The sequence below is a fragment of the Pelecanus crispus genome, chromosome 1, assembly GCF_030463565.1.
Source record: "Pelecanus crispus isolate bPelCri1 chromosome 1, bPelCri1.pri, whole genome shotgun sequence".
Classification (NCBI taxonomy): Eukaryota; Metazoa; Chordata; class Aves; order Pelecaniformes; family Pelecanidae; genus Pelecanus; species Pelecanus crispus.
Genome location: NC_134643.1, coordinates 159,118,463 through 159,145,586, shown reverse-complemented (window position 1 = coordinate 159,145,586; position 27,124 = coordinate 159,118,463). Strand labels below are relative to the sequence as shown.

The window sequence follows — 27,124 nt, the reverse complement described above, 5'->3', positions numbered from 1 at the left end:
TCTTTCAGATGGTGACTATGTAATTGCTTCCACACACCCCAGAGGGAAGTTTCTTTCTGCAGTCCTATGTACTATAAGCTTTCCCACCCTTTCCCCCAGGTGCATGAGCTCATAAGTCTTGCAAACAAGACAGAGGGAGATGTCCCCATAATCTAAAGCTGAGGAGTCGCTAAGTGGAAAATTCAGTTCCTGCTCTACAGTCTACGTGGAGAACTCAGTGCTTGTTGGGCAGGTGCTTCAACCTTACTCTCTCACCATCTCCAAATGGTGTTACACTGGCTCCCCAAGGTAGAGGGAGGGGACTGAGCAGACGGCCTACCCTCTGCTGCATTTTTTCCCATTATCTGCCCTCTGTGGCCCCTGTTCGCCTTCCTCTGCTTTCTATCTTTCTGACCTGGCCTTTGTGAGTTTGCCGGACATATTTCCTGCAGAGCAGGGATGGTTTCTCTGCCTTTCTAAAAATGTTCTGTACTTTGTTGTGGTGAAAAAACAGAATAACAGAGCTTATCTCATAATGGGGCTTTTTTGTGTGTGTTAGGAGGGAAACAAAGGAAGGAAATACTAACTTTGAATTACAAGCTTATATAAATTATATTTCGGAAAGTACACCGGATACAAGTTAATGCATTAAAGAAAACAGAGGTTGTAAGGGAAATGTCAAGAAGCCTTAATAGGCAGGTGCTTCTGCTAAGGTTGTCTGCCATTTCTCACTGTAAGGGTTGGTTTCCAGTCATTTACAACTCTGCCAAATTTTCTTTCCATTTGTGAGGTCTCACCTGAGTTCTTGATTTAAAGTTCAGCCAAAATAGCTGAGTTGTTCCCAATAAGCCAGGGAACAAATCTACAGTGCTTTTCAAACATTGAAACAGCCTTTTGTTTGAGAAGCTCAAGCGTCTCCATCCTTTGGTCAAGGACTTGGACTTGACACTTAGAAGAGTGATGGTCTTTGTGTCAAGGAAATACCTTGAGAAAAGTCTGCCTAAATCCCAGGTCACAGATGCTCAGTAGCTACTCGAGTCTGTTGTCAAAAATGTCCCGCTTCATCCTGGGGCTGAGCAGGGGCTTCTCCGTGGTTGTAGAATGAGCTGCTCTAGAGCCAGGTCCACTAACAGGGCTGAGAGCAGGAAGACTGTCTCATGGAGTGCGAGTGCCGCCTGTTGACAAGCAGGCAGTGCAGGCAAGCTGCCTGACTCAACAGGCAGGACCACAGCCAAGGGACGTGTCCACCCGAGGGAAGATACTGAAAGACTGAGTAGGACATAGGGTAAGGGAGACTTGCGTTGGAGGATGAGGGGACTGCCATATGGAAGGAGTGGGGTGAGAACATATTTGATCATATGTCCTGATAGTATAAAATAAAAAAACAAAGCACCAAGACTTAGGAAGCAAGGAATGAGAGTGGTTGAAGTGATGAATGGGCTCTCCCATTTGGGTGGTGGTGACAAGTTTATTGGAGAGTGATTGAGAGGCATGCGAAGACCTGGGCTCAGCTGATAAGTACAGTGTGACTGGAGCAAGGCAGGGGGTAAAGCTTGATGAGCAGGACAGGCTGTGTCCATCAGAGCATGCTTCTGCTGAGACACAGAGCAGAAGCCAAAATGCTTTACACTCAAGCAAATGGTGTGGGGGGTGGAGAGGAAATCAGTATTTGGATAGAATGTAATAAATATGGCTGAGGGGAAAGAGGGACAGCTGGCACTCACAGTTACATCAGGAGCCAAAGACAAATTGAATACCTGCTTGTTACCAGAGCACCATTCATCCTATGCCCTAAAAGAGAGGGGTGTCTTGCAAACTGTCTTGTAACTACGTATGTGAGTATGTGTGGCAGCAAAGAATGGCCATGGTGTGGTTTAGCCCCAGCCAGCAACTAAGCACCACACAGCTTCTCACTCACTCCGCCTACCCTGGTGGGATAGGGGAGAGAATCAGAGGAGTAAGAGTGAGAAACACTCCTGGGTTGAGATAAGAACAGTTTAATAATTGAAATAAAGTAAAATAGTAGTAGTAATAATAACAATATAATAATAACAGTAATAATAATATACAAAACAAGCGATGCACAATGCAATTGCTCACCACCCACCAACCAATACCCAGACAGCTCCCGAGCAGCAATCACTGCTCCCCGGCCAACCCCCCCAGTTTATACACTGAGCATGATGTCATATGCTATGGAATAGCCCTTTGGCCAGTTTGGATCAACTATTCTGGCTGTGCCCCCTCCCAGTTTCTTGTGCACCTGGCAGAGCATGGGAAGCTTGAAAAGTGCTTGACTAGCATAAGCAGTACTTAGCAACAACTAAACCATCAGTGTGTTACCAAGATTATTCTTCTTCTCAATCTAAAACACAGCACTATGCCAGCCACTAGGAAGAAAATTAACTCTATCCCAGCTGAAACCAGGACAGTCAGTAGAGCAAGGGTGCACTGGCAAACAGGCCTGTTTCCAATATTTACTTGTCTTGAATACGTGACTTTGTTGTCTTCGTAATGTTCTCAACTTTTGTTGTACACAATGTCTTAGTTTGGTTTGTTGCTTCCTGCCTACGGATCCCAGACTCAATAGCCAGCCAAGACACTGTTGTCAAGATAACAAATATTTTTCCCACCATGGTTGGTTCAGAACAGAGCATTTAATTCTTTTCAAACAATCTATGTTAATGGAGTGTTTACGGTTTGAAGTCAGGTGCTCAAGACTTTGCCCTTGGGTCTCTTCTAGCCAGCAGCGGGAAATCCTGGCTTTTATTTTTGAGCCTGGAAGGGGGCCGCATTCTGAATCGTGCAACCACCCGACATATTTGATCCAGTGGAAAAAGAAGGCTGGCTAAAGACATCTTTCGGGCTATCTTAGAAATGAGCTTTCCTTTGTCAACTCTTCCACTTAAGTAAGCCTTGTCTTTTTTTCTAGGAGAATGATAGTAAGCTCTGCTTATTGCCAGGTGTTGAGGCAGATAATTAACTGTGTGGAGCTGCCATCTAGATCTTCTCCGGGATCCCAGCTGAGCCTGTATTTCCCTGTGCCTCTGGAGAGAAATCTGACTGACGCTCTGCCAGAGGCTTTAATTTTATTCCTGTTACACAGAAATGTCAATAGTTTCTTGAAATACAATACAGATGTTGCATTTAGATACTCTGTGGGATCTGAGATTATGCTTCCACTGAGGAAGTATGGAGAAATTTCAGGACTCCTGGGGACTGCTACTGAGCGGGAGAAATAGCTCTTTAAGAGTCTTAATATTCTTCAGAATCTGCACAAACTGCTGTGGGAACAGCTGTAGCACCTTTTTGCCTCTATTCATCCACATTTATGCTGTGTGACACAAAGAGTTTGTTTTGCTACTGGATTATTATGGAACATGGTTGCTATTAGCATTTTATTTTGCTTAGTGACTAAAGATTAAAATGGTGGGAACTTTAAATGGAGAACAGAAAGATGCTAAAATCAATCTGGATCTCTTTCCTCCTTTTGACTTTCAAATAAAGAGAAGGAAAAGGGGAAGCTTTAGTAAATAATGGAAATTTACCGTAGTGGGAAGCATATTGCTAATATAAAGCTCTGTTTCTCTGCAAGGGTTATTCAGGCTTAACAAGGCAAGTACTCAGATGTTGTTTATCAGTGTTGTCCTAACCCAGAGGCAAGAGTTAAGTAACATGTGCTGAAAGTGGGCAGTGAGGGGTTGTTGCTAATATTCTCCTATGTTAAAATGACTGCTTAGCTTCTTTTGAAAGCAAGCAAGTGTTCCTTTGCACTTTTTATCATTATTCATGTTTCCCCCTAAATATTTAGTCTGTAAATTTGAGAGAGATTACAGTTTCTAAAAGAGAGGGGATAGACTGTGAGTCATGTTTAAATTTGTAATTTTGAAGAATAGCTTAAGATGACACATCTGGGTACCTGTGTTCTTCATCCTCAACATCCTCTTATTATTATGCTACCAACATAAACTTATAAAGCAAAGCCAGTGTTTTCATGATTCAGCAATCTTGAACAGGGGATCCTGACATTCTGTTCTGTTGATTTTTATATTGTCTTTTAAGGTACGATGATAACAAACCGAAGCACAATATTTCTAAATGTCACACAGTGCCGACAGTAGGCCTTGCAGTAAATTATTACCCGGACTGAAAATACAGCACATATATTAAAAATGACCAAATGTATGAGAAAATAACAAATCCAAGCCCGTCTGCCTTGTTTTTGTCTGTCGTTCCCATTTTGATTGCGATTGGCTGGCAAGGGCTGCTGCTGGCATTGCACAATTGGCTTAGATGGGGAATTACAAAACAGGAGCAGATCCCTTGATTGGGACTCGGTAGCACATGCAGCTGAGCACAGGCGAAAAAGAAAGGTCACCCGTACGCAAGGATTTGAGCGGGATCTCCCTCACAGATGTTTCCATTCCAGAGAAGCGCATCTGATCTCATTTTTCTCATCGCTCACTCGGAGTGTTTAAATGCTATAGGGATTTTTTCTTTCAGTGAATGTAAAAATGCACCTGGGAACAAGTTTGCAACCTGGAGGCTTATGAGAATTTCAGATGCGTGGAGCAGTATCGCAGAATGATCAGAAGGATCTGCGTTTTTTAAGGAGTTTTGAATACCAGTGAGGAGGAAGACGACTCAAACAGAAGGTTAAAAGTAGATGCAAAAGGAAAACAACTTTGTTTTGATCCTGAAATTATGCTGAAAGCAGCATGAAGGAGGGATTATATCAGCACCAAAGCAATGGAGAATCAAAGGGGTTTATTTTCCTCTGAAATAATCTCAGTACAAGAAATGTAAAAACTGTCTTTCATGCAAAAGAAGAATTCATGATTTTAATATGGTTTGAAGCTCTGTGGAACTTATTTAGGACTGCTGTATCTGTGTAGTATAGTATTTCTTCATCTAAACATCTAAGAGAAGATTCTGCACAAAAAGGTCAAGCTACGTTTTTTTTAACTAGTTTTTAACAGCTTTTTTTTTTAGTGAGAGGATCAGAGGAGTTTCATTTGTATTTTTAACTAAACTTTCTCTTTTTCTTCTTTCCTTCTCCAAACTTAGTTTACGAGATGCTGGAATTGGATTTATTCTTGTCATAGATCGCAGACAGGACAAATGGACCTCTGTGAAAGCTTCCATACTGCGGATAGCAGTGAGTACTGGTTTAAATTAACTCCTTAGAAAGATCTTCCATGTTGAACCTTCCTCTTACAATTAGAAAAGCAGCAATGACTTTATTTCTTCAACAAAATGATAGCTGATACATGACACAAAAAGTATCCAGTAGTGCTTTTGTATCCCAGCTGACTGGGACCAAGCATCATGTGTTGATGACGTGCTTTTAATGCAGTTTGCAGCTCAGGACGTTAGCCTGCGAAGGCACTTGGAGAGCGTGTGTGTGTCTGCGTGTGAACGTGTGCAGCGTGCAGCTCTCCCAAGTGGGAACTCATATTTACGTGGACAGCCTGTGCATCTATCTCATAGAGCTTCCTTTTTAGGAAGAGTTGAGGATGAGCGTCCTGATTCAAGTTTACCACATGTGAAAGGAATTCAGGTGTAAAAGCTGATCTTGTGGTGTTTGAATTAAAACAAAGGTTGCTTGTAAGCAAGGAAAGCTTACATACCTACTATGATCAATCAACAGCATATGTGGTTACTTTCAGTCTCCTTTTTAATAAGTATTTTTTTAAATATGAAAACTAAGCTTATTAGAGGGTGTGGGGTTTTTTTTACACAAGTAGGAGAAGACAAATTCATGTTTATCATGTGCTTACCATACTGTTCGTTTACTTTATGGGGTTGTTTTTCTTGTTATCCTTGCTTGAATTGTTAGTGTTGATAATCTTCCCAGTAAGTGCTGAAAAACAGAGCTGTAAGCATCTTTTCTTTAATTCTTCATGGCTGAAAATTTTAAGCTCTGTAAAAAGTCAAATCAAAACAGTAAATGTCATTTTTGTGTAGCCCCATTTTGACCAAAGAAAAAGAACTGTTTATTGTAAATTAAAAGGTATTTATTTAAAGGTAATGTATCATTCCCGCTATATGACTTTCTATGAATGAATATATAATGATATAATATTCCCACAATACAACTTTTTCCACAGTAAGTATGTTTAGGAATGCTAAAATATTAAAAATATACAGAAATATTAGCAAAACCTGCTTTTGCAGCTCACTTTGAAATTTTGAGATGCAGCATTGAACAGATTCCAGTAGTGGAAACTGAAAGCACAATTTGGGGTGATTAAAGGAAAAGGACTCTATTTCTGGAATTTTTAAAATTCTTTCCAAATTCAATGCTGTAGTTTCTCTTTAAAGACAGATAAGTATTCCACATATGACAGTCCTTTTATGTACGCAATTGAGGTGGGTAGGGGGTTGGGGGCAAGTACAGACATGTTGCTTATAGCCATAATATTAATGTTTATTGGAATATTCCTCCTGTGTGCGTTATTTTGCCTAGAAGCACAATATACAGAACCTGGGTATCTATTCCTCATGATACAGGATCCATCACTGTAGTGATGGTGTTGGTGGCTAAGGGCTTTGCCTGGAAAAGGGTGTTAAGTGCAGCGAGCTTTATGGGTTGCAGTGCTGTTGATGGTGGGTTACTTTTCTTTCTTCTTCTTTTCTCATTCTTCTGTGAGCTTTATTTAAAAGAGAAATCATGCTTCCTATCTGAAGTCTAATCTGTTAGAGGCATAATCTGTTTTTTATATATCCGTTTCTTTTCACTGGACCGGCTCAGTGTTGGCTTTATATTGCGTCTGGCGGTACTCCTCTTGGGCTTCTGCAGTAGTCACGTCATCCCTGAACACTTGAAAATTTTACCTTCCCATTCCAAAAAAAGATGTAGTGACAAATCCTTGTTTACAGTCTCCACGGTTTCTTTACTATAATATTTGCCATAAGTGAACTCTAAATAGAAAAAAGCTCAAAGCCAAGTATACGTGATACATATCTTGCACCAATGTCGCAAGGATTTCTCTGGGTCCTGCTGATGGACAAAGATTGTAAAATGGCTCAAGGGTAACTAGAGACTTAACTTCCACTTCTTTGGTTTTCCTAACCATCAGAGTTGTCTTTTGATGATGATGATGAACCATCTGAGTGTTATTTGGGCTGTCTAGGTTGAACCTAATGTCTGAAAGCCTGGTATCTCTAGCAGTTTTGATTGCTTAAGCGTATTGCTGTGTGTGAGGATATGAGTCTCACATTATTTGAGAAGAGCGTTTTGGCTGTTGGCTCACTTGTACTAGGTCATGCAGCATCTTCCCAGCCATCTTTCCCAATTTGTCTCTAATCGCCCTGAGGGGGTTGACCCTTTCGATTTGTGAAATAAGAGATGCCAGCGCAGGGTGCTGTGGCTGGAGTGCTGCCCAACAGGAATATCCTGGCTAGAGCATCTGCCCATCACTAATATCCCAGCAACTGTATGAAATATATTTGTAAGCACTGAGCAGCTGCTAACCAGAAACTCATACTAACATGTTGGGGTTTTTTTTAATAATTATTATTTTATGTTATTTTCAAGACTCTTCAGACACAAATGTTTGGTTTGTACTAGTAGGCATTAGAAGTATGTTTTGAAACAAAACTAATAAAGAATTTTTGTTTCAGGCTGAAATTAGTGTGGAAAATCTTTCTCTATTATGAAAAATTTCTAGGCTTCATTCTGCCTTCTTTGTTGTTAGGGATCATTTCCTTTCCTGGGACAGAAAATGAGCAATGAAGAGCTGAATCTTTATTTCATGCTGATACTTTAGGGTTGCTATAGATAGAGTCAAGGCTGTGAAGACGAAGTAAACCTATTTTTGCAGACATAGTGGAAGGGCAGTGGCTGCAGTGTTTACCCAGGATGACTGCTGCTGAAACACGTGCAACGACAGCAGAACTGAAACCAAAGCCAGAGGCACTGGGCTGAAAGATGGTCCCTCTTTTCCCAAGATGTGACAGAGAGATTGTAGCAAGCATGTGCACAGGCATGCAGGGTTTGCTATTGTTATACTCTACTTGACAAAGTTGCAATGGGCAGGTGGCCCAGGAGGTTGCCCTTAGCCAGTTCAAGACTGCAGACACTGTGGCTTAAGAGACACTGCAAAAAAGATTATTTTTTTATTTTTCCCCTGTTTTAGCTAAAGTGAAGTTACTAGCCCAGTGCAGTCAGGAATGGCACATGTTTGGAGGGCGACTCATCCTGTCTGAGATAGGTGGGATGGATAACCTGGAGATACTGTTGACTATAGGGAAAGCTTAGCTTTTAGATGGCTGTAAGGTGACAGAATTCATCCCTACTGTTGAGTCTCTAGGAAGAATCTGGCCTACTGGGATAGCCAGGCTGACAGGTGGAGCTCTGGTAGAGACACCAAAAGACAAGCTTTATATTGTTAAGTGTGAAGTCTTGGCAGTAAATTGTCATCTTCCTAGAGAGGCTGTAGAAAACTGAGAGGTATTACAAGAAAAATATCAAAGTTAGCTGTTGCAAATTGTTCACTCTTATTACATTGTTGTTTGAAGCTACAAAAGTTCTTACATTTTTGTCCCGTCAGCTGCTGAGATTCTTCTAAATTTGTATTATAACGTCCTGTTTTCAGTCCAACCACGGTATACAGAGATGCACAAGACCTTGCTGAACTTTTTAGCTCCTGTGGCTGAGCAAGTGGGTAGGCTCATGGAAATAAGGTATGGTTCCTGAATGAGGGTGCAGGGAGGAGCAGTCACAGAGCTTGGTAAAACGGCTCCATATTCTCCAACGGAAGTCAGGTGAATGACAAACACCAGACAAATTGATCCCCTTTTCCTTTCCATGCAGTCAAACATGACTCGCGTTCCCCCCCACCCACCCCCGCCATTTTTCTTTTTTTTCTTTTCTCTCCTAGTCTTATCATATTCAAACAAGCAATATTCAATCCACAGTTGTAGGAGCAAGGAACTTTACTAACCAATGTATTCTGAGGTTTCACACTGCCCTGTTCATAGTTCCAGTGTGTTTTCTTAAAATGAAGCCTGTGTCATCGCATGGTCTTTGTCTCTGTTGTCCTGTCATCATTGTCTTCCTCCATCTTGAGGGAAAGGTTGAAGCGTGAACACAGCCTTTCAGACGAACAAAAAACTGCACTCAAAGTCATGAAAAGTTTCACTCACAGCCATCCATCAGCCTCATATTGAAAGTCCAGAGAAAATAAACTACCTTAAACTTGGTGCTTAGAGAATAACTTACGTGTGGGCAACTGCTCTTGAGGAAGCAGTTGGTATGGAGGTCACTCAAGTGGTAGTGAGAAAGGTTTATCCAGTTACAAAACTTTGCAGCCTGTTCTAAATGTGACAAGAGTTGCGTTTTATCCAACCTCCTGGGGAACTTTGCTTCCTGATTTGCCACCTTTGACTAAGGATGAGTTGCCTGCAGGTTTCATGCCTTCTGTTTCAGACCGCGTGGTCCAGGGGACTTGTTTTTCTTAGCTCTTCATAAATCAAAATGCCACCTTTGCTGTAACAGAGGCTTAGCCCATTAATTGCTTTGAAGATTAGGGCCAAGACCTTTAGCTGGCAGGAGGAGACCAAAAGCCAATGGAGAGACTGGTGTGCTAATACCAGCCTAAACCGTGCAGGAGCCAGGCAGTCCCATTTTTGTGCCATCTGGAGTCTTATCGTTGGTTTTATATCCAAGGTGAGAAACAGTGAACTACAGTAGTCTAACCTTGAGTTCGCTGACCTTGTTTGTAGAGAGACGTTGAGTTTCTTAGTGAGTTGTTGATGGAGAAAAGATGCGTTTAGTAACTGATGCTCCATGAAAGGCACTATTTTATGTTATGGATAGGTATTTCCCACTAGCCCGGTTTCTAACTAGCTCTTTGTATCATGTCCTGAAAACTGTAATGACAATTTGTATGGGTTACGTTTGAAAAAACTGTTCTTTTTACAGCCACTAGTCATGCTTCTCATTTTTGCTTGGATTCAAAACAAGACAAAGAACTTGACAGGATGATGAAGCAAGAACAGTATTTACATTAATTTTGTAGCTATTGTTATGAATGATTCCAGTAAATGATAAGCTAAAAAGGTTATTTTGAGATGCTGTATGGTTTTGTCTTATTGCTTTGGATGTTTTGAGAATATTACATGTGCGGGCACTCTCACAGTTATCTTCGTATAGTCTGCCACTTTTCTTTTTTATTACATGGCTTTTTAATACATAAAAAGAGAGAAGTGAATCACTTAAACTCTGAAAACAGGATCATAACATCACAAGCATTAAGCCCAGATCTAATGCAAAACAGCTCAATGTTTTTAAAGCTAGATTTCAGACTGCTTCTTTTATGAATTGATTTAATTCAAGATTCTTTCTTGACAAGAAGCCTGTGTAAGAGACTTCATTCTAGCCAGGAATAAACAGTCTTGCCAAAAAAAAAAAAAAAAAAAAAGAGTACTTATTAGCTCCTTTATATACTGAGGTATTTTGGAAAGAAGTGCCCTGTGGCTTGCGGCATACTAGTAAGTGCAGAAGGGAAAACACCACCACAGAGTTTGGTAATGCGGGTATGTTGAAGCTCTTCAAAAAATGAAAAATAGTGTTGTTTCAAGTATTTTAGGGCAGAACTACTAAAACCGAGTCAAGCATTAGCTCTTTGATGGCTCGCATGGTTCAGATATTTATGAAAGCTGGCTGTTTACTTGGGAAGCAGAAGAAAAGGGATTGTAGGTTCATTGTTTATCAGAACAGTTTTCCTTTGCTGTGTAGGAGTATAAAAGACTTCTGAGCACCAGGGCAGCTGAGTGAATTGTTCTGTGGCATTGAACAGCAGACTGCAACTTTATTTTAAGTGCATCTCTGTCTAAAAGGTATACCTATCTATCTACATCATTCCTTTGTATACTAAATAAGCCATAGGAGGAAACCTGAGATTTGAAAAGCCAAAGGTGTTCGTTTCTTTTTCAAAAGCTCAATTTCTGGTATTCACTGCTGAAAGCTGTAGTGACCAGCTCCTGGTTGTAGACCCTGGCCACCACTCTGCTCCTGCGCTGCCTCTTCCACGGAGCGGCAGCCTGGCAGCACTGCATCCTGTCTCAATGAATATTGTGACTACTGTGTAAAGTATGTCATTTAATGGGACTTACTCCTCCTTTGAAAATGCCGTCTGCCCAATAGCCTGTAGCGCATATGTATGGTTTACAATTGCTGTCAGGCCGGAGCGCATGGGATTGCTGCTCTGCCTGACTGGTGCAGGTAAAATTGTTGAGTAACTTAAATGGCTCCCTCTTGGCACCAGCAGAGCAAGACCGCGTTACACAGTGGAAACGGAAGATAGGAAGAATCTCAGTATCGGTCTTTGGGGAAATACTGTCCTTCCTTCCCTGCAAATAAGCTGCTACCACCCCTTACCAAGCATCAGGCAGGTGGTGTTTCCTGCTCAGCTTTTGTTGTTCCTCACCAGGCATTCAGCATCATGTCATCTTCATTTGTAAGATGGCCTGCCTCTCCTTACTTCCCCCTGTTAGCAGCTGCTTAACTTCAGGGTCACAGTACTGGTGCTACAGACAGCCCCTCTGTCATTATTCTGTGAAGGAAAGTGATAGTTAAGATTATATGCTACTAACTTAATTTTATATTTTGCCCAAAAGCCAGCTGGGTTCAGTTTCTGTAAGTTCCCCCTTTCCAGAGGCCTGGAGCATGCAGTAAGAAAGCTCCCCATCCCTGAGCAGCGGAAGCCTGAAAGCAAGCAGGTCAACCTTCTCCTGAGTATTTATTAACTGATTTCATGGAGGATTTAAGGTAGCTCCTGTTTTGTCCAACGAGTGAAAGTTCTTCCCATGTTCCAGGTTTGGGGTACTCATAGGGCAGCAAAGATCTCAGTGTATTGGAAAGCTTTGACTTAAGGGCTGTGCTGTATATAAATTCCTGGTTTGGTCAGATTTATTTCAAAGCTGGTAACTACATGCATGTCTGTATCTTTCTCTGTATCTTTGGAATTGGCACTGGCCTGACTGGATGGGGAAGTGAAGGAGGTAAGTAGATACAAAACTAATCAAGTAAGTGCCAGTGCTGATGCAAGTGAGATGAAGGATATATGGGTTGGGCTAGAATAGAATAGAGGCTACCCTAATTTTCATAGAGGGGACAAAAAATACTACAGTGGTTTTTTTTCCCCACTGGTCTCTTTTGCATAGGCATTAAATGAGTTGAAGTGCAATATTTGAGACAAGATGTTGGGGGAGCAGTTGATATTAATTAATCTAGTAAAGATACACACTTTTGGAAAAAACAGTTTTCAAGCACACAAACCCCACTTCAAGTCACAATGATGTTCAGTGACTTCACTAAAACAGTCCTTGAAGGCACTTTATTTTATGACACTGCTAAGCATACATGAATATTTATTTTTGTGCTTAACACTTGGCAGAGCATTGTTGAGAAGTCATTGTTTGCTCTGCCTGTTTAGCATACAATGGCTTCAAACAAATATGTTGCTGGACTGGAGCAGAGATTTTTTTGTTGCTGTTGTTCTCTCTTGTTCAGGGTGAAGTTGACTGGTTGATAAAGTTCAAACACATCTAAGGAGTGTCTCTTGCATCATATCATTGTCTCTACAAGTCACCAGGGCTTTAGAAAGCAAAAAAAAAAATTAGGAAAATAGTAGTATTTGGGCAGTGAAGATATAAGCTCAGATAAACTGGAATAGCTGGCACTGGTCCAGCATTGTTTACTGTAGCAATCCTCCCTTTTTTGGTGTTGTTTCACAAAGGTCAGTTTGAAGATTTGACTCCTAGCTACGACAAGCAGAGGAGAAATGATTTTTTGAGACTGGGGTGTTTTTTGTTTGGTTGGTTGCGGGGAGGCAGCGGGACAGACATGGGGAAACAACAAGCATAGGAGACAGACTAGTGGGAACAAGAACAGTGTTGTAGATAGTCATCTAGAATTTGAGCTTTTGCTGAGAGGTTGAGAAAACTTCTGGCAAGTCTTGAATGGGAATTAGTCTAGATGATACAAGACTAGTGATTTCAACCGCATCATTTGGGGTAGACACGCTGAGATGGGAAAAAAATGTAATGTGTATTCTCTATCTGTTTTCTTTGAATTGAACATTAATGAGACCCTACTTAATTTTGTCATGCAGTTAAACTCTCTATCTCATAAAAGCTAATACACAGTTTAGAAAAATTTACTATTGCATTGCATTTGGCTACTACTGTTTGCTTCAGTAATAGTATAAATATCATAGAATAGTAGAATAACAGCCTGGGTTCAGGCTCAACAACCCTGAGTTGGAAGGGACCCACAAGAATCATCAAGTCCAACTCCCTGCTCCTCTCAGGACTACCTAAAACTAAACCAGATGACTAAGGGTGTCGTCCAGATGCTCCTTGAACTCTGACAGGCTCGGTGCCATGACCACTTCCCTGGGGAAGCTGTTCCAGTGACCAACCACCCTCTCGGCGAAGAACCTTTTCCTAATGTCCTATCTGAACTTCCCATGATGCAGCTTCATTCCATTTCCTGGCATCCTGTCACTGGTCACCAGACAGAGGAGATCAGCACCTCCTCCTCCGCTGCCCCCCTTGAGGAAGGTGTAGGCTGCGATGAGGTCACCCCTCAGCCTTCTCTTCTCCAAGCTGAACAAACCAAGTATCCTCAGCCACTCCTCGTAAGTCTTGCCCTCGAGGCCTTTCACCATCTTGGTCGCCCTCCTCCACGCACACTGTAATAGTCTGATGTCCTTTTTATATTGAGGTGCCCAAAACTGCACACAGTACTTGAGGTGGAGCCACCCACAGCAGTGCAGCATAGAGTGGGACTATCACCTCCCTGGGAGGGCTGGGAGGGACCTTGAATGATCATCTGGCCCAACCTTTTGTGGGGAAAGAGAGCCTCGATGAGATTATCTAGCACCCTGTTCAATCGCATCTTGAAAACCCTCCAGCAATGGGCACTCTACCCCAACCCTGGGGAGGTTGTTACAATGAATGATTGTTCTCACTGTAAAATAATTTCATTCTTATATTGAGATTAAACCTTTCCTGGTGCAACTTGTACCCATTGCCCCTTGTCCTCTCCACATGGCAACTTGTGAAGAGAGAGCCTCTGTCCTCTTTGTAGGCACCCTTTAAGCGGTAGCTGGAATACTGTGATGAGGTCCTCCCTGAGCCATCTCTTCTCCCTGGAGAAGAGACCTAACTCCTTCAGTCTTTCCTCATAGGGCAGGTTCTCCAGCCCATGGATAATCTTCGTGGCCCTCCTTTGGACCATCTCCAGTCTGTCTGCAGCTTTCTTGATTGGGGGGACCAGAACTGGACACAGTACTCCAGGTGCAGCTGGACAAGTGCTGAGTAGAGTGGGATGATCACGTGTCTATCTCTGCTAGGATGCAGCCTGGGGTCTGATTTGCCTTGGTTGTTGCAGCGGCACACTGCTGACTCACGTTCAGCTTGTGGTCTGCTAGGATCCCAGGCCCCTTTCAGGATATTTTTTCTAAAACTCTGGAGTAAAATCTAGACTACAGTCACAAAGTGTAAAAGTGAGAATTTAAAGTTAGAATGAAGAAATTTATTACTGTACATGCAACTTAAAGTTTATTTTTACCGTTCAGTGTCTTTCACTCTGCTTCATTTCATGCCACTGTGTGTTTCTAATGTATCTACTCAACTTGAAGCTAACAGGAGATAGGCATTTCCCAGTATTCTGGGTAAGGCTACATGGGTAATGAATGTGCCCTGCCAAAGACAGTGTGTCATCTGCTGTCATGACAGGATGTCATCTGCTGAGGTGGATATCTCACATGAAGACCCATTATTTTGTCAAAATGTATTAGCTAAAAGATATTTCTTTTTGGAGCTTTTTCTTCTGAAATGTTGATACTGCCATTGAATAAATTTCACACTTTGTAAGTTAAAGGTGAAAATTAATGGCTTGGTCAGAGTGTGCACACTGCTGTTACAGGCAGTCTAAATAAATAGGCTACATAGCTATCATTCCAAAAAGATTATTCAGGAGATTTAATTTAAAAAATTCTTTCGGCCACTCTTACACTGTTTCTTAGTATGAGTTAAATAATTTTCTTAAAAAAATTTGGAGTTGGATAATTGAGAAAAAAAATGGTTAAAACAAACTTTTCTTAACTTTTGCTTCTGAATACAGTCAGGAATTTTCTATAAAAAGCTTTTCTTCTGTTTGATAACTGTGGGTTTGTAAGTCCACAGGGTGTACTACTTTTAATACACATAAAAAGACTGTTTACAGTGCAAGGATGGGGAGCTGGTGTGGGCACTCAGAACTACCTGGATTCTGTACCCAGCCCTCAGACAGACTCTTTTGGGACCGAACCACCGTGCTTTCTAGAAAATTTGGACATCACTGAGGTGGAGACAGATTGTGAAGCTCAAGTCCTTATGGTTCCTTAGGCAACTGGAGATCTCAGTTGTACACTGAATATCTGGGGAACCACAATGAATCTATGAAGTCTTCCAGAAAAGCTTTTAACTACTTTTCTCTTTAAAAGTTTGTAATTTCCAATGCTGGAACCCTTGGAAACCTTAAAATGAGTATTCAACCACTCTCCAACCAGACATGGAAACAGAGCACAGCTTAACAGCTTCAGTCAGTGTTTGTTTTTTGGTTGGCTTTTTTTTGTAATTCAATTTGCTAGAGATGTGACAGAATTTCCAACAGCATAATGAATAAAATTGCGTACTTAATGATTATAATGATAATTTCTTTAGTGAGTTTCACTGCCTCCCTGCAGTGGAAATACTGAATAGAGAAGACTTGCATGATTTCAAGAATGGCTAAATGCCAAGTATGCAAACCTCTGCCACAGCAGTGGTGGATTTTTAGTAATTTAATGCTATTTCTTTGCTTTCCTTCTCCTCTCTTCTGTTTTCCCTCTATCACTTGTAGAACTGGGAAAGATCCATCAGACTACTAGTTGGAAGATGATGAGAAAAAATACAGCTGAGAATTACTATGTTTGATTTTTATTTTTGTCTGCAAAATTAAAGTTTATTTCTAAGCTTCTGTCTGGGAAATTCAGTCTTGGTGGCAATAATTTGTGTAGGCAACTGGCAAGGTAGTATATGTGCAAATTAGAAATGCGGTGTTAGGCATTCAGACAATAATGGAGGTTTCTCTTGGCACCCTCTGTTAAAGAGAAGATAAGGTAACCGTGAAGGTAGTGCTGTTGAAAAAGTACTAAGCCATCGCTGTTTGTTCATTAGCCTCTGGCTAGGATGTAATCTTAGCTGAAGAGCAGTGCAAGCCAGTCCTGAAAAATTTGATTCCAGGAGAACAGATTCCTGTTCCCAAAGATGAGTAAATGTCTCTTTGAATGAAGTTCTCTGTGCAAGCCTTGGTAGGTTTGTGATTGGTCACCCCATTAGGGGAGGCCTTTGATACAGTTAGTTTGTGGTTTAGCAGGGGCTTCTCCTTGTTCAAAAAATATTTTCTGGAGCTGAGACCCACCAAGTAACAGACTGAACTTGTTTTGCAGGCATCTTTCCCGGGAAACCTGCAACTAGTCCTCGTTCTGCGCCCAACAGGATTTTTTCATCGAGCTCTCTCGGACATTGCTTTCAAGTTCAACAAAGATGAGTTTAAAATGAAAGTACCTGTAAGTAATCCTTTGTTTTCACTTTATTATCAGGGATCTGTTAAAGTACTTAGCCTAGCCAGCAAGGACAAAAAAGAAGAACCAAACCCCACCAATACCACCCCTAACCACCACCACCACCACCCCCCCCCCCCCCCAAAAAAAAAAACAAACCCCAAACCCAACAAAAAAGCCCATTCTTAAAGGTAGTTCTTGAATCTTGAATGAAAGGTTCCTCTTAGAAAATAGCCATGTATGGTTTATCAAGATAAAAAACCCCAATGGAGTAATTTATGTTGTATAATTCATAAGCTTTATTTTAATACGTAGTTAACTGTGGTGCACATGCTTATTTGCTGTTACTTGAATTTACATCATCTTCAAATGAAACAACTGTTACATTTGTTTATTCTATACCCAAAGGAAATAGTTCCATCACTTGCTTCGGTATTAAACTGAAATTTCTCTATCAGAGGCTGAAAGATGGGGCTTAGAATCCTTAAGGGACTTCTCACCACTGTTTGCATTCACTTTTTTTCATTGCTGCTGCAGATCATAATGCTGGGCTCAGTATCGGAACTGCAGGGTTACATTGATAAAACACAATTAACAGAAGATCTTGGTGGCACCCTGGATTACTGCCATAACAGATGGCTGTCCCGTCGCACTGTAAGTCTAAGTTTTTATTTTAACTTTTCAGCTTAACGAACCCTTCTGTTTTATACCCTGTCATTTATAAAACGGATTCAAAGTGATGCAAGTTGACTTGCTCGGAGTGAGAAGATGTTCCCAATGGTACTTAGTCATCTTAGAGAAAAAAAAATGAGTAATAATTTGGGAGTGGTTTTCTGAACACTTGGAGCAAAGGAACTACAGTGTATTATTGTGTTGAGGTTTATTGGTTTTGCTACAAGAAAGAAAAAGCTCAAGTTGTAGAATAACTCCAGATTATAAAAATATGAGGAAGATATACCTGATACAAGCCTAGGAAAAACATACAATTAAGGAATTAATGGTGACGGTATCTGTTGCTTGCAAAATTATACTTTGACCATTTTTCAGTCTCGTAATTCATCTGCTCGGGTTTGTTTTGAGAGTTATATTTTGTGTGTGTGTGTCTGTTTGTACGTATGCATGTGATGAGCATGAAACATCATTAATGTGTTTTATTCCAAAAGGCTATAGAAGGTTTCGCCCAAAAGGTTAAGCAAACAGCTCAGATTCTTCAGTCCTTTGGGACTGAGCTGGCTGAAACAGAACTACCAAATGATGTGCAATCAACCAGCTCCCTTCTTGCAACACACACAGAAAAGAAGGACAAAATGAAGGTATGTAACTTCTGTAAAGATGCTATCTTCTAGTTAAACTGTGTTTTAATTTATAGCTAATAATGTTAATGGAAAATCTGGAGGATGTTAATAGACAATAATAATGTGAAACATTGAAATCTTACTGAACTTGTTTTGCTTAGTTTGATGTTAAAATGCTTTTTGCATTCAAAAATGACAATTCTTGAGGCTAAGTTTACTAATGTACAAAATGCATAATGATTTGTATGTGGAAACAGAAATTCCTTTATACATAGTGGTGTGTTTAATTTTTTGTTTGCAACAAGAAATTTGATTGTATTTGCATGCATATGAAAATATATGACCTTTTGAAGAATGGACAAATGTTCTTTCAAACTGGCTTAAATTAAAACTATGTGGGGTTTCAAAACTATACGTCTAAAACTTTTGAGATATTTGTAGCCGAAGACACTAGAAGGCTATCTATCATGAAAATTCAACTCAGTTACACTGGGATCTTAAGATGGTAAACATAGAAAGAGCTGACATTTAGCATTTACTGTCTGTATTTGTTGTCAAACACTGCTTTTAATTGAACTGTGCTTGCTCTATTGCTATTAAAAGAAAATCCTCAGTTTGGTGCCTTATGAAGTCTGCTTAAAAAAAAAAAACACCACCACAAAACTACAGTGTGTGGTTTATTTGTTTTGTTTTGTAGGAGGATATCAGGTTAGCAGTAGAACAGGGAGATGATATCCTTGGAAGTATTACAAAACCAGTTACTGAGAATCCTGAATACAAACTGAATCAAGATCAGCTAGACAATCAAACAACAGTAGAAAGGTGAGAGGAGCAAAATACTGAACATTTCTGTTTTTTGACCCCTCCCCAGCTCTTTTACTTAATTACATATGCATGCGTAGCAAATAAGCAAATGTTACAATGTGAACATCTGAAAGGTACTTTCAGAAACAACTCCTCTGTTGTCAGATCTGTCCTGAGCAAAGTAGTCCCCTGATGTTCGTTACTGGGTTGCCTGGATGTAAGGTAATAGGAGATGCGGTTTGAGTTCCAGTACCAACAAAGTAACGCTGTTTTTTTGGTTTGGGGTTCCCCCCCCCCCCCTTTCTGTCAGATTTGGATTATGTAGTTGAGCAGGTTTTACTTATTTTAAAGATATCAATGCTTTGTTTAGAAACCGAACGGCAATCCAAGGAAATTTCACTGCTGTAGGGAAAGCAGGAGGGGAAGACAGAAGTGGTATATCGATTCTTTTCAGTAGATTTGTCCACTTTCATTAAGCCCTTTTGAATTGAAGTGGGAGGTTTCTTTTTCTTTAAACCTGTCTGAAGGAGCTTCTAACGTTGCTGATATCTTAGCAATGTCATTAGTGGCCTTTAAAGGGCTGCTAGGGAGTACACCGCTCTTGAAGTGTCTATGCACAAACTTCCTATATGCTTCCTTTGGGCATACGAGTAATAGATGTTGTTTTCCTTTGCTCCCCACCTCCCTCAAATTACTGCCAGTTTTCAAGACATGATATCACCATAGCACAGATGTAAATTTGCACAAAGCTATGAAAGCATAGCTCATTTCCCCGAGGCAGTATTCTGCATTCTTTTTTTGTCTGTCATTCCATGTTTCTGTTACACTCGGGCTGACTTTTCTTTCCAAATAACTGTCCGTTCCAATCCACAAAGCTTGGCAGAAGTCACTTTTTTTAGTTGTTGTTGCTATCAGCTATACGAAGGGCAATCGGGGTGGGGGTTACTAATTTATCCAAAATGTTCCCACTCAATACAATATCTGACGGAAGCTGGAACAAACTGTGTGTACGTGTGTGTCCCCACCTTTTTTCTAATCAGTTTTAACTTGTAAATTCAAGGTTCGTTTCTCTGCTATTAAAGACAAAAATTCATTAAAATTCTTATGTATGGCCTTCCCTGGATATAGCCTAAGTACAGCAAAGCACACTGTAAAGATAAGTCCACAGGATTCCATACTGTCAAATGCAATGTTGGAAGACAAGTTGAAAAGTAAAAGCCTTAAGGCATTGGCCAAAACTATAATTGGAGAAGATTCTTTTAATCGCAGTACTGCTGTACACTTGCCTGTGATATTTAAGTAGTAATTCTGCTCAGAAGAGGAGGAGCAATGACCTTCAGGTTTATTATGAGCCTTGCTCCAAGGAATAAAACGTAAGGGCAGCTGGCTGGTCACAGCAGTACGAATTTTTGCCTTCATTTTTCCTTATCGCCCAAGGCTTGGGTTCCTCTGGGTCCTAGCCCACACATGTTTTTATGTTTGCTAGCCTCAAGTCGCCATGTCCCCAGGCCAGAGCTGAGAAGTAGTATGTGCAGCAGCTAGCTTCAAATCAGCACTTGCCAATTTTTCAGAACTTAATGTTTGTGCTGGGTTTCAGTTTTACGTCAGTGTTATTCTAGGAAACAATTCTGTGCAATACTCAAAAAGTTTCCTGTATCCAGTTTATTTTTTCTGGAAAATATTGCTTTGGGGAGGCTTTTTGTTTACTGTGGAAGATTGTATTGTCCCTTGAAGGTTGCACCCATCATTCTTACAGTATTTCTTTTTTTTTTTTTTTTTTTAAAGGCTTCTGGCTCAGTTACATCAAACGGAGACTGCCTTTGATGAGTTTTGGATTAAGCATCAGCAAAAACTTGAGCAGTGTCTGCACCTCCGGAATTTTGAACAGAATTTTAGAGAGGTGAGAACTTCTTGGTGGCAGTCAATATTTGATAATATAAAAATGATTCAGAAGAAAATACTTCCCCCTCTTATTTTTGCAGCTCTTGTGTGTGCTTGAAAGCTTTCTCCAACCTTTTTCTTGTACGTGTCCTTACTTGACATCCTGCTATCTTTACTACCTTGAATACTTGCCTATAGAGACATAATAGCTTCTCTTCTGCAGTCTTACAATTTTTTTTTTAACATGGGCCCAGCAGTATGTAAGCATTCAAAAACTCCTTTGAAACCTGTTCTCCACCACAGAAGCATAATATGCTGGCTGCAAAACTTTCATCTTGCCAATAGGCCCTTTTATGGAACCAAGACTTACCTAAAAGTTCTGGCTGAAATTTCTTAAAACAGTCTCCAACGCTGTGGGTGGGAAGTTGCAACCACAACGTTAGAAGCTGGGTGGAGGCTGAACTAAAATTTTTACAGCCAGTTTCTGATCTCATGTTAGTTTAACTCATATGCTTGATGGTACCTACAGTCACTGTATGCTGGTGTAGCTGATCTCAGAGCACAGCCCCTGTGTCTCCATGGGAGCTACGCTCGGAAACCCTCTTACAAGTGTGTGTGTCTGTCTGCCTGCCTCTCAACCAATTGTTAGGGTGAGGACCTCTCCCACACATTTTGCTGTTTATGTTAATGTTGCTTTTTATTATTGTCATCTGGTAAAAGCAAGATCATAAACGTTTCCTGAGCATTAGTTTTCCTGCATTTTTTTTTCAGTACCAGGAAATAGGATTACTTCACTGCCTTTTCTTTGTATTTGTTTTCATTTGAATTAGGGGTAAAGGTAAGCTGACAAAAGAGTGATTTGTCTCTGTGTCCCAGTAACCCCATAGTGTGGGTCACCTGACTGGAAATAGTGGCTATCAGCTATTTAACTGATGGGTCTCCAGAGAGGTGGAATCATCTTCATTGATACATAGCTGTGTCTCATTTCAGGTCAAAGCAGCTTTGGATATTGTGTCTGAGAGACTGTCTGCTTTCACAGATGTGGGAAACAGCTGTTCGCATGTGGAGCACATTTTGAAAGATCTTGCCAACTTTGAAGAAAAATCACGTGTAAGAACTCTGCAAGTCTCCTTAATTTTTAGCGTGACAATGCATGTATGGAGGGGAACAGCATTTGATTATTGAGTGTATTTTATGAGCAGAGCTTAAGCTGACAACAGTGCAGAATCAGTGTCTCAAGTAATATGCAGAAGGAATTTGGAATAAAGTCTTTAACTGTTGGAGCAGCCCAGTTCTCGGGCATCCCTGAATAAAGAGCAGGGTGACCAGCCACAGTCGGTGTGATTGGTTCATGGAAGAATTGCATGAAGTGTCTACATAGCCAAGTTCTGCTCTTAGTCATGAAGAGGCCACTTCCATTCCTATTAAAGCCACTTACTTCATTAAATCGCAGAAATTAAAAAGCTGTGTATTGAATGTACAATAGGTTAAAAGATGACCAACATAAACGTACACTCTGAACAAAGTAGGAAAGGAACCTTATTATGATCTGTGCTTCACAATAAAATATATAGCTCTATAAGCGAGGCTGTTGCTCTTGAGGCTGAGGTGCCAGAGTTGGGTATTTTTTAATTTGGGTTCAGATTGCAGCTGTATTTCAAATTGCATACGTACGCACACAAGCATGCTGCTGAATAACTAAGGCATATAAAGACAATAGTGGTTCCTTTACAGGGAGACATACGATTAAACTCATTAATGCTTCTGAAGTACTCTGATACAATAAAGGAGGAGGCATAAAAGTTCTTGGGCATCTGGGAAGACAGGAAATCACTTTGATTTATGAAGCAAGGCAGCTGTTAACTGAAGATGTATATCAACATGTGTATTTTACTGTATAAAAACAAATGGTATCATTTTTAATTTTTTTCATTGATGTTGATCCAAGGAAAGATGTACCTAAATTAATGCTTGCTTTCTTAGGAAACTATAGCAAAAGCCAGAATGCTAGCCTCAGAGGGTGATGCTTTTATTCAAAGCAATCATTATGCTGTGGACTCCATTATTCCAAAATGTAGTGAACTTCATCATCTCTGTGATGCCTTCACTACTGAGACAGAACGGAGGAGGAATCTTCTTAACAAATCCCTAGAACTTCATGGCTTACTAGAAAAGGTAAATTTTGTATGGAACAGTTCTGTTTCCCATCTTATTTGCTAAAACCTCAGTCAACCAGCTGTCATAACAGCAGGTAAAAATATCTGGGTGTGCTGGAAGTTTTCTCCTTAAATAGCTGAATACGTCACAAGTAGAGGTATGAAATGTTTTAGACCTCTTAGTGTTTGATGATGACATTGGTGCATTCTAAGCCTGTTCTTTTCTCTGTTTCTAGTCTATGAAGTGGTGCGATGAAGGAATTTATCTGCTGGCTTCACAGCCGGTAGATAAGTGTCAGTCTCAGGATGGTGCAGAATCAGCATTACAGGAGATTGAGAAATTCCTGGACACTGGTGCAGGCAATAAAATCAAGGAATTGAATAAAATTTACAGAGAGTATGCACACATCCTAAATGAGGATTTAAAGGTACCAGAAGACATTTATGTGTATCTATGTGTCTATTTGTTAATTTTAGAATTGCTCTCTTGCATGGCCATTGATAAAGCTAAATTATCAGTACTAGGAGTTATACCTGGGAACTGGAAAACCAACACATTTCCCTACCTGAGGTGCTAGTCCTGTCATATATTTGGATAAGCATCAAGGGCTTCAGAGCCTTTTAATAACTACTTCAATTTTTCAGATAGTAGGATTGCTTTTAAAAAAAAAAAAAAAAAAAATCTCCCAAGTGAGTATTTGAAATATCTTTATGTAGCAAAAACGTGCCTGTCCTTGATATTTGTATGACTTCTGCTTTGTAACCGCTTTTTTTTAGAACTTGAGAATATGTCACTTTTCCTCTTGGTTGATCTCTTCATGTAACAGAACCATCAGATACTGTGAAGAAAACTTTTCCCTATTTTTTTTTTTTTAAATTGAAACCTGAACCCCATTGGTTTCTCTACAGCAAGCACACGAAATGTTTTATGAAGTGATGTTCCAATTTTTAAATGTACTAAATGACTGTAAATTATGCCTTGTTAGGAGTGAAGAGTAGGGTAATATTTTTATATGTGGTATAAAAGCCATCACAATTTCAAATCAATGTGCTATAAATGGCAGTGTAGCTTGTTGATAGGTCTCTGACAGGGATTTTTTTTTTTTTTTTTTTAAATTTCTGTGGCAACGGTAGGAGCATGTGCAAAAGGTTTTCCAGAAGCAAGAAAGTATGGAAGAAATGTTTCAAAAGAGACAAGTAAGTCTTAAGAAACTGGCAGCTAAGCAGACACGTCCCGTTCAGCCCGTTGCACCAAGACCTGAAGCCTTTGTAAAATCTCCTTGTACCTCTCCAGGTAAGTAACTGTAGTAGCCTTTAACTAATTTTTCACACTATGCTGAGAAGCTTAGAAAGTTTCAGCTGTAATTTGTGGTTGCACAAACATCTGTGTCAGATCTGCTCAAGTTCTAACTGCTGTTTGATTCTGGTTTATGTGCTTAGGTCTTCAAAGAGAATATGTATCCAACTCAGAAAGCAGTGCTCTTCGGAAGGTAAACTACAGAAGAGGAAAGGTAATATTTTTTTTCTTTGCGCTTTTCATGCACGTACTGCTTAAGAAAATCATAATACAATGGAATATTCAGGAACTTCAAGAAGAATGAGGCAATTCCACTGGAAAAGTGATGGTATTGCCCCTATCAAAGTAACTCTGGTGCAGCACTCGTGATTTAAATAGAGGCTGCTTTGTCACTGGGCTGGGTATGAGGGAAGGTAAAGTAAATAGTTGCCTATATTAAGAAAAATGTTAGGGGCAGCAAAATATAAAATCTATGAACAGGAAATATTTATTATTTGCCAGTAGTAATTGGCTACTCTTAAAACTGGAGAAGTGAAGAGGTAGTTGTCGTTGGCTCCAAGACAGCTTCACCTGACCTAATGGGTTGCCATTCCCAAGTGGGGATGGTCTTCCTGCCCTGCCTCTGGCAAGGAAAGTAACCTGACAGCAGCAACAGAAACAAGTAGTTTCCCACTGGGTTAGAGAGTTTAATCAACTCGGGAAAGGTTCAGCAAGAGACAATGCAAGGAGGAAGGCAGGACCACATGACCAGTAGGGACAACAGTTGGAGAAAAGGGTTGGTTCAAGGGGGGATTGAAAGCAGAACCTCTCATTTCTTTCAGCAAGCCGTAATTAGGTCAGCCATTACAGTAGAAGTTGCAAGAGTGAACTTCTGTGTCAAATCAGGAAGTAACCAGAAAGTTAGCACAGTACTTCATTTTTTAGCTTGGAAAACAGAGTAAGGCCAGTGTTGCCTCCAAGATGCTGATGCTCCTGATGTTGCCTTCCTGGAAAGGGGCCTCATACCATGGTCTTTTCTAAGCTGGCCTTTGGAGAACTCCGTGTGTCTAAATGTTCTTGTGTGCTTCAGGACCTTCAGGTTGACTTACTTTTTTTTGCTGCATTCTTGCAAATTGCCTTCATTTTTTAATGGAGTACAGGCTTTCCTGTGAAAACGCATGCAAGTAGAGCTGAGCGCAAAGCTCTCACTTTAAAGTGTTTTTTTCCCCCATCTGTGATGCCATGATGACTTTTTTTTTTGTTGGTTGGTTGTTTCCTTCTTTAGAGTGAAATGACTGAAGCTCCATCAAAGCAGAGGAGGATCTACAATGGATGATGAAGAAAACCTAGCTGTGTTACGACAGTAAGTATATTTTGATAAACAAAAAATGCTTTTTCTCCGATTTGGTTCCAGCAAAGGGCTGAGTTTGGCTAAGGATTTGATAAGACAGTTCTCTGAATTAAGCCTCAGTGCTTTTTGAAATGCATGGGCTATGCTCTGTACACAGAGGAAGAAGATATTTCAATCTGTCTGCAGCATTATTTATAGTTCATATAGTACCAGACTCTAGCTTTGCTGCAGTGAGGTGATGCTATGGCAGGATAACTACATACTTTCGTCTCGGAGATGACATAGTTTTGAGTAATAAGCCTCCTGTAAATCTATCGGAGGTTTTGGTCTCCATGCTTCGGAAGACTTTGTCTTTCTATTGACTCATTTTAGTCCCTGTTTTGATAAATGTTACAAAAAATCACTTTCTTATGTAAAAACTAAAGAGCATCACTTCTATTCAAAAAAGAACTTAGTACCACCTGCAATGTGTATAGCAGAGCTTGCATTTCTAGCTGTAAACTGAATACTACTACTGTCTTCTCACTGTTATAACCATGTGTTAAATCATACAAAATCACAAGAGGAGGGGGCTGGGAGGGAAGCATGCTTGCTTGACCATTAGGGGCGTTAAAGTTAAAGGAGCACTGTGATATTTAAAGTGTGCCCTAAATGCATCTAATTAAAATGACTGGTGTGACTTCAAGTCTGTATTTGATAATCCTATGCAGCTCTAACTCCAGCTCATGTAATACTTGCAAACACAGGCATAATCAGATTTTGTATGTACAATGATAAAATGCTTCACTGCTTCAGTTACTACGGCACTTAAAATGCTAGATTTTACTTTTTTTCTGTTTAAACACATTTTCAAAAATTTAAAAAAGTTTTAAAAATACATGCTTCTCAATAAGCATATATAAACTGTTGACAGAAATATCCATGAAACATCACATTTTTCCAACCTGGAAATTGTTCTTTTATTGTCTGAAGTAAAGTAGAAACACAAAGTTAATGTTGCCTCTTTACTTTGCATAAGTGAATAGGTGTGTCTTAATTGTCATTCTTTGTCTACAGGCATGTAATTAATGAACTTATTGAGACTGAACGAGCATATGTGGAAGAACTTCTCTGTGTTCTTGAGGTAAAGATTAAAATTCACTGCAACTGTTAGTGAATCTATTTATCCCTTCCATTTCATGGATGCTCTTATGCTTTCCTTATCACTGTAATGCCTCAGCTTGTCCCGTCCAGCAGTGTGGTCATTCTATCTCTCCTCTCTCATTGTATTTTCACAGAGGCAGGAATGTGCAATTTTTTTCTAGAAATATTCACGCAAATAGGATTTTGTATTAGAAAACACAAATTGGGCAGAAAATACGACGTGCCTAACTGTAGGTGGAACATAGTGAGATCTGTAATGATCATTCATTCCTGCAAAAGTTCGTTCCAGAGTCTTGGGTCAACTCCAGGAAGGTCGTGCATCGCACAAGAATGTGAATCTGCATCGAGAGAATCTTGTGTCAGAGGAGAAAATTTGCTTCTTGCATCCCTCTTTGCATATCTTGAAGTGATATTCCAAATGTCTTGGGTACAACTGTGGCAACAGAGTGCCTTGTAATAGTAAATATCTTCATTTGAAGTTGTAAGGGAAACAAAGGTGTTCCCTTTGCTCCACACTTGTGGAGGCACAATTGTAGTACTACTGAGTTGCTTGCAGAAATATGCTGCAGTACTGTGTGGTGTTCGTCAAGTTTAAGTTTTCAGACATGGATGTGTCATCTTGTTGTAGTCCAGTTTGA

The 27,124-nt window shown here is 40.2% G+C and overlaps 1 protein-coding gene across 1 annotated transcript in view; it reads left to right on the top strand.

Moving 5' to 3' along the window:
- The window catches only part of MCF2L (MCF.2 cell line derived transforming sequence like), a 168,088-nt gene that overhangs the window by 122,840 nt on the left and 18,124 nt on the right, over window positions 1–27,124 (top strand). The window contains 14 exon segments of the mRNA XM_075711408.1: window positions 5,047–5,137; window positions 16,467–16,586; window positions 17,118–17,234; window positions 17,744–17,893; window positions 18,573–18,697; window positions 20,465–20,579; window positions 21,551–21,670; window positions 22,544–22,735; window positions 22,953–23,144; window positions 23,851–24,010; window positions 24,157–24,227; window positions 25,278–25,292; window positions 25,294–25,355; window positions 26,400–26,466. Of these exon segments, the coding sequence (XP_075567523.1) occupies window positions 5,047–5,137; window positions 16,467–16,586; window positions 17,118–17,234; window positions 17,744–17,893; window positions 18,573–18,697; window positions 20,465–20,579; window positions 21,551–21,670; window positions 22,544–22,735; window positions 22,953–23,144; window positions 23,851–24,010; window positions 24,157–24,227; window positions 25,278–25,292; window positions 25,294–25,355; window positions 26,400–26,466 (1,597 nt within the window).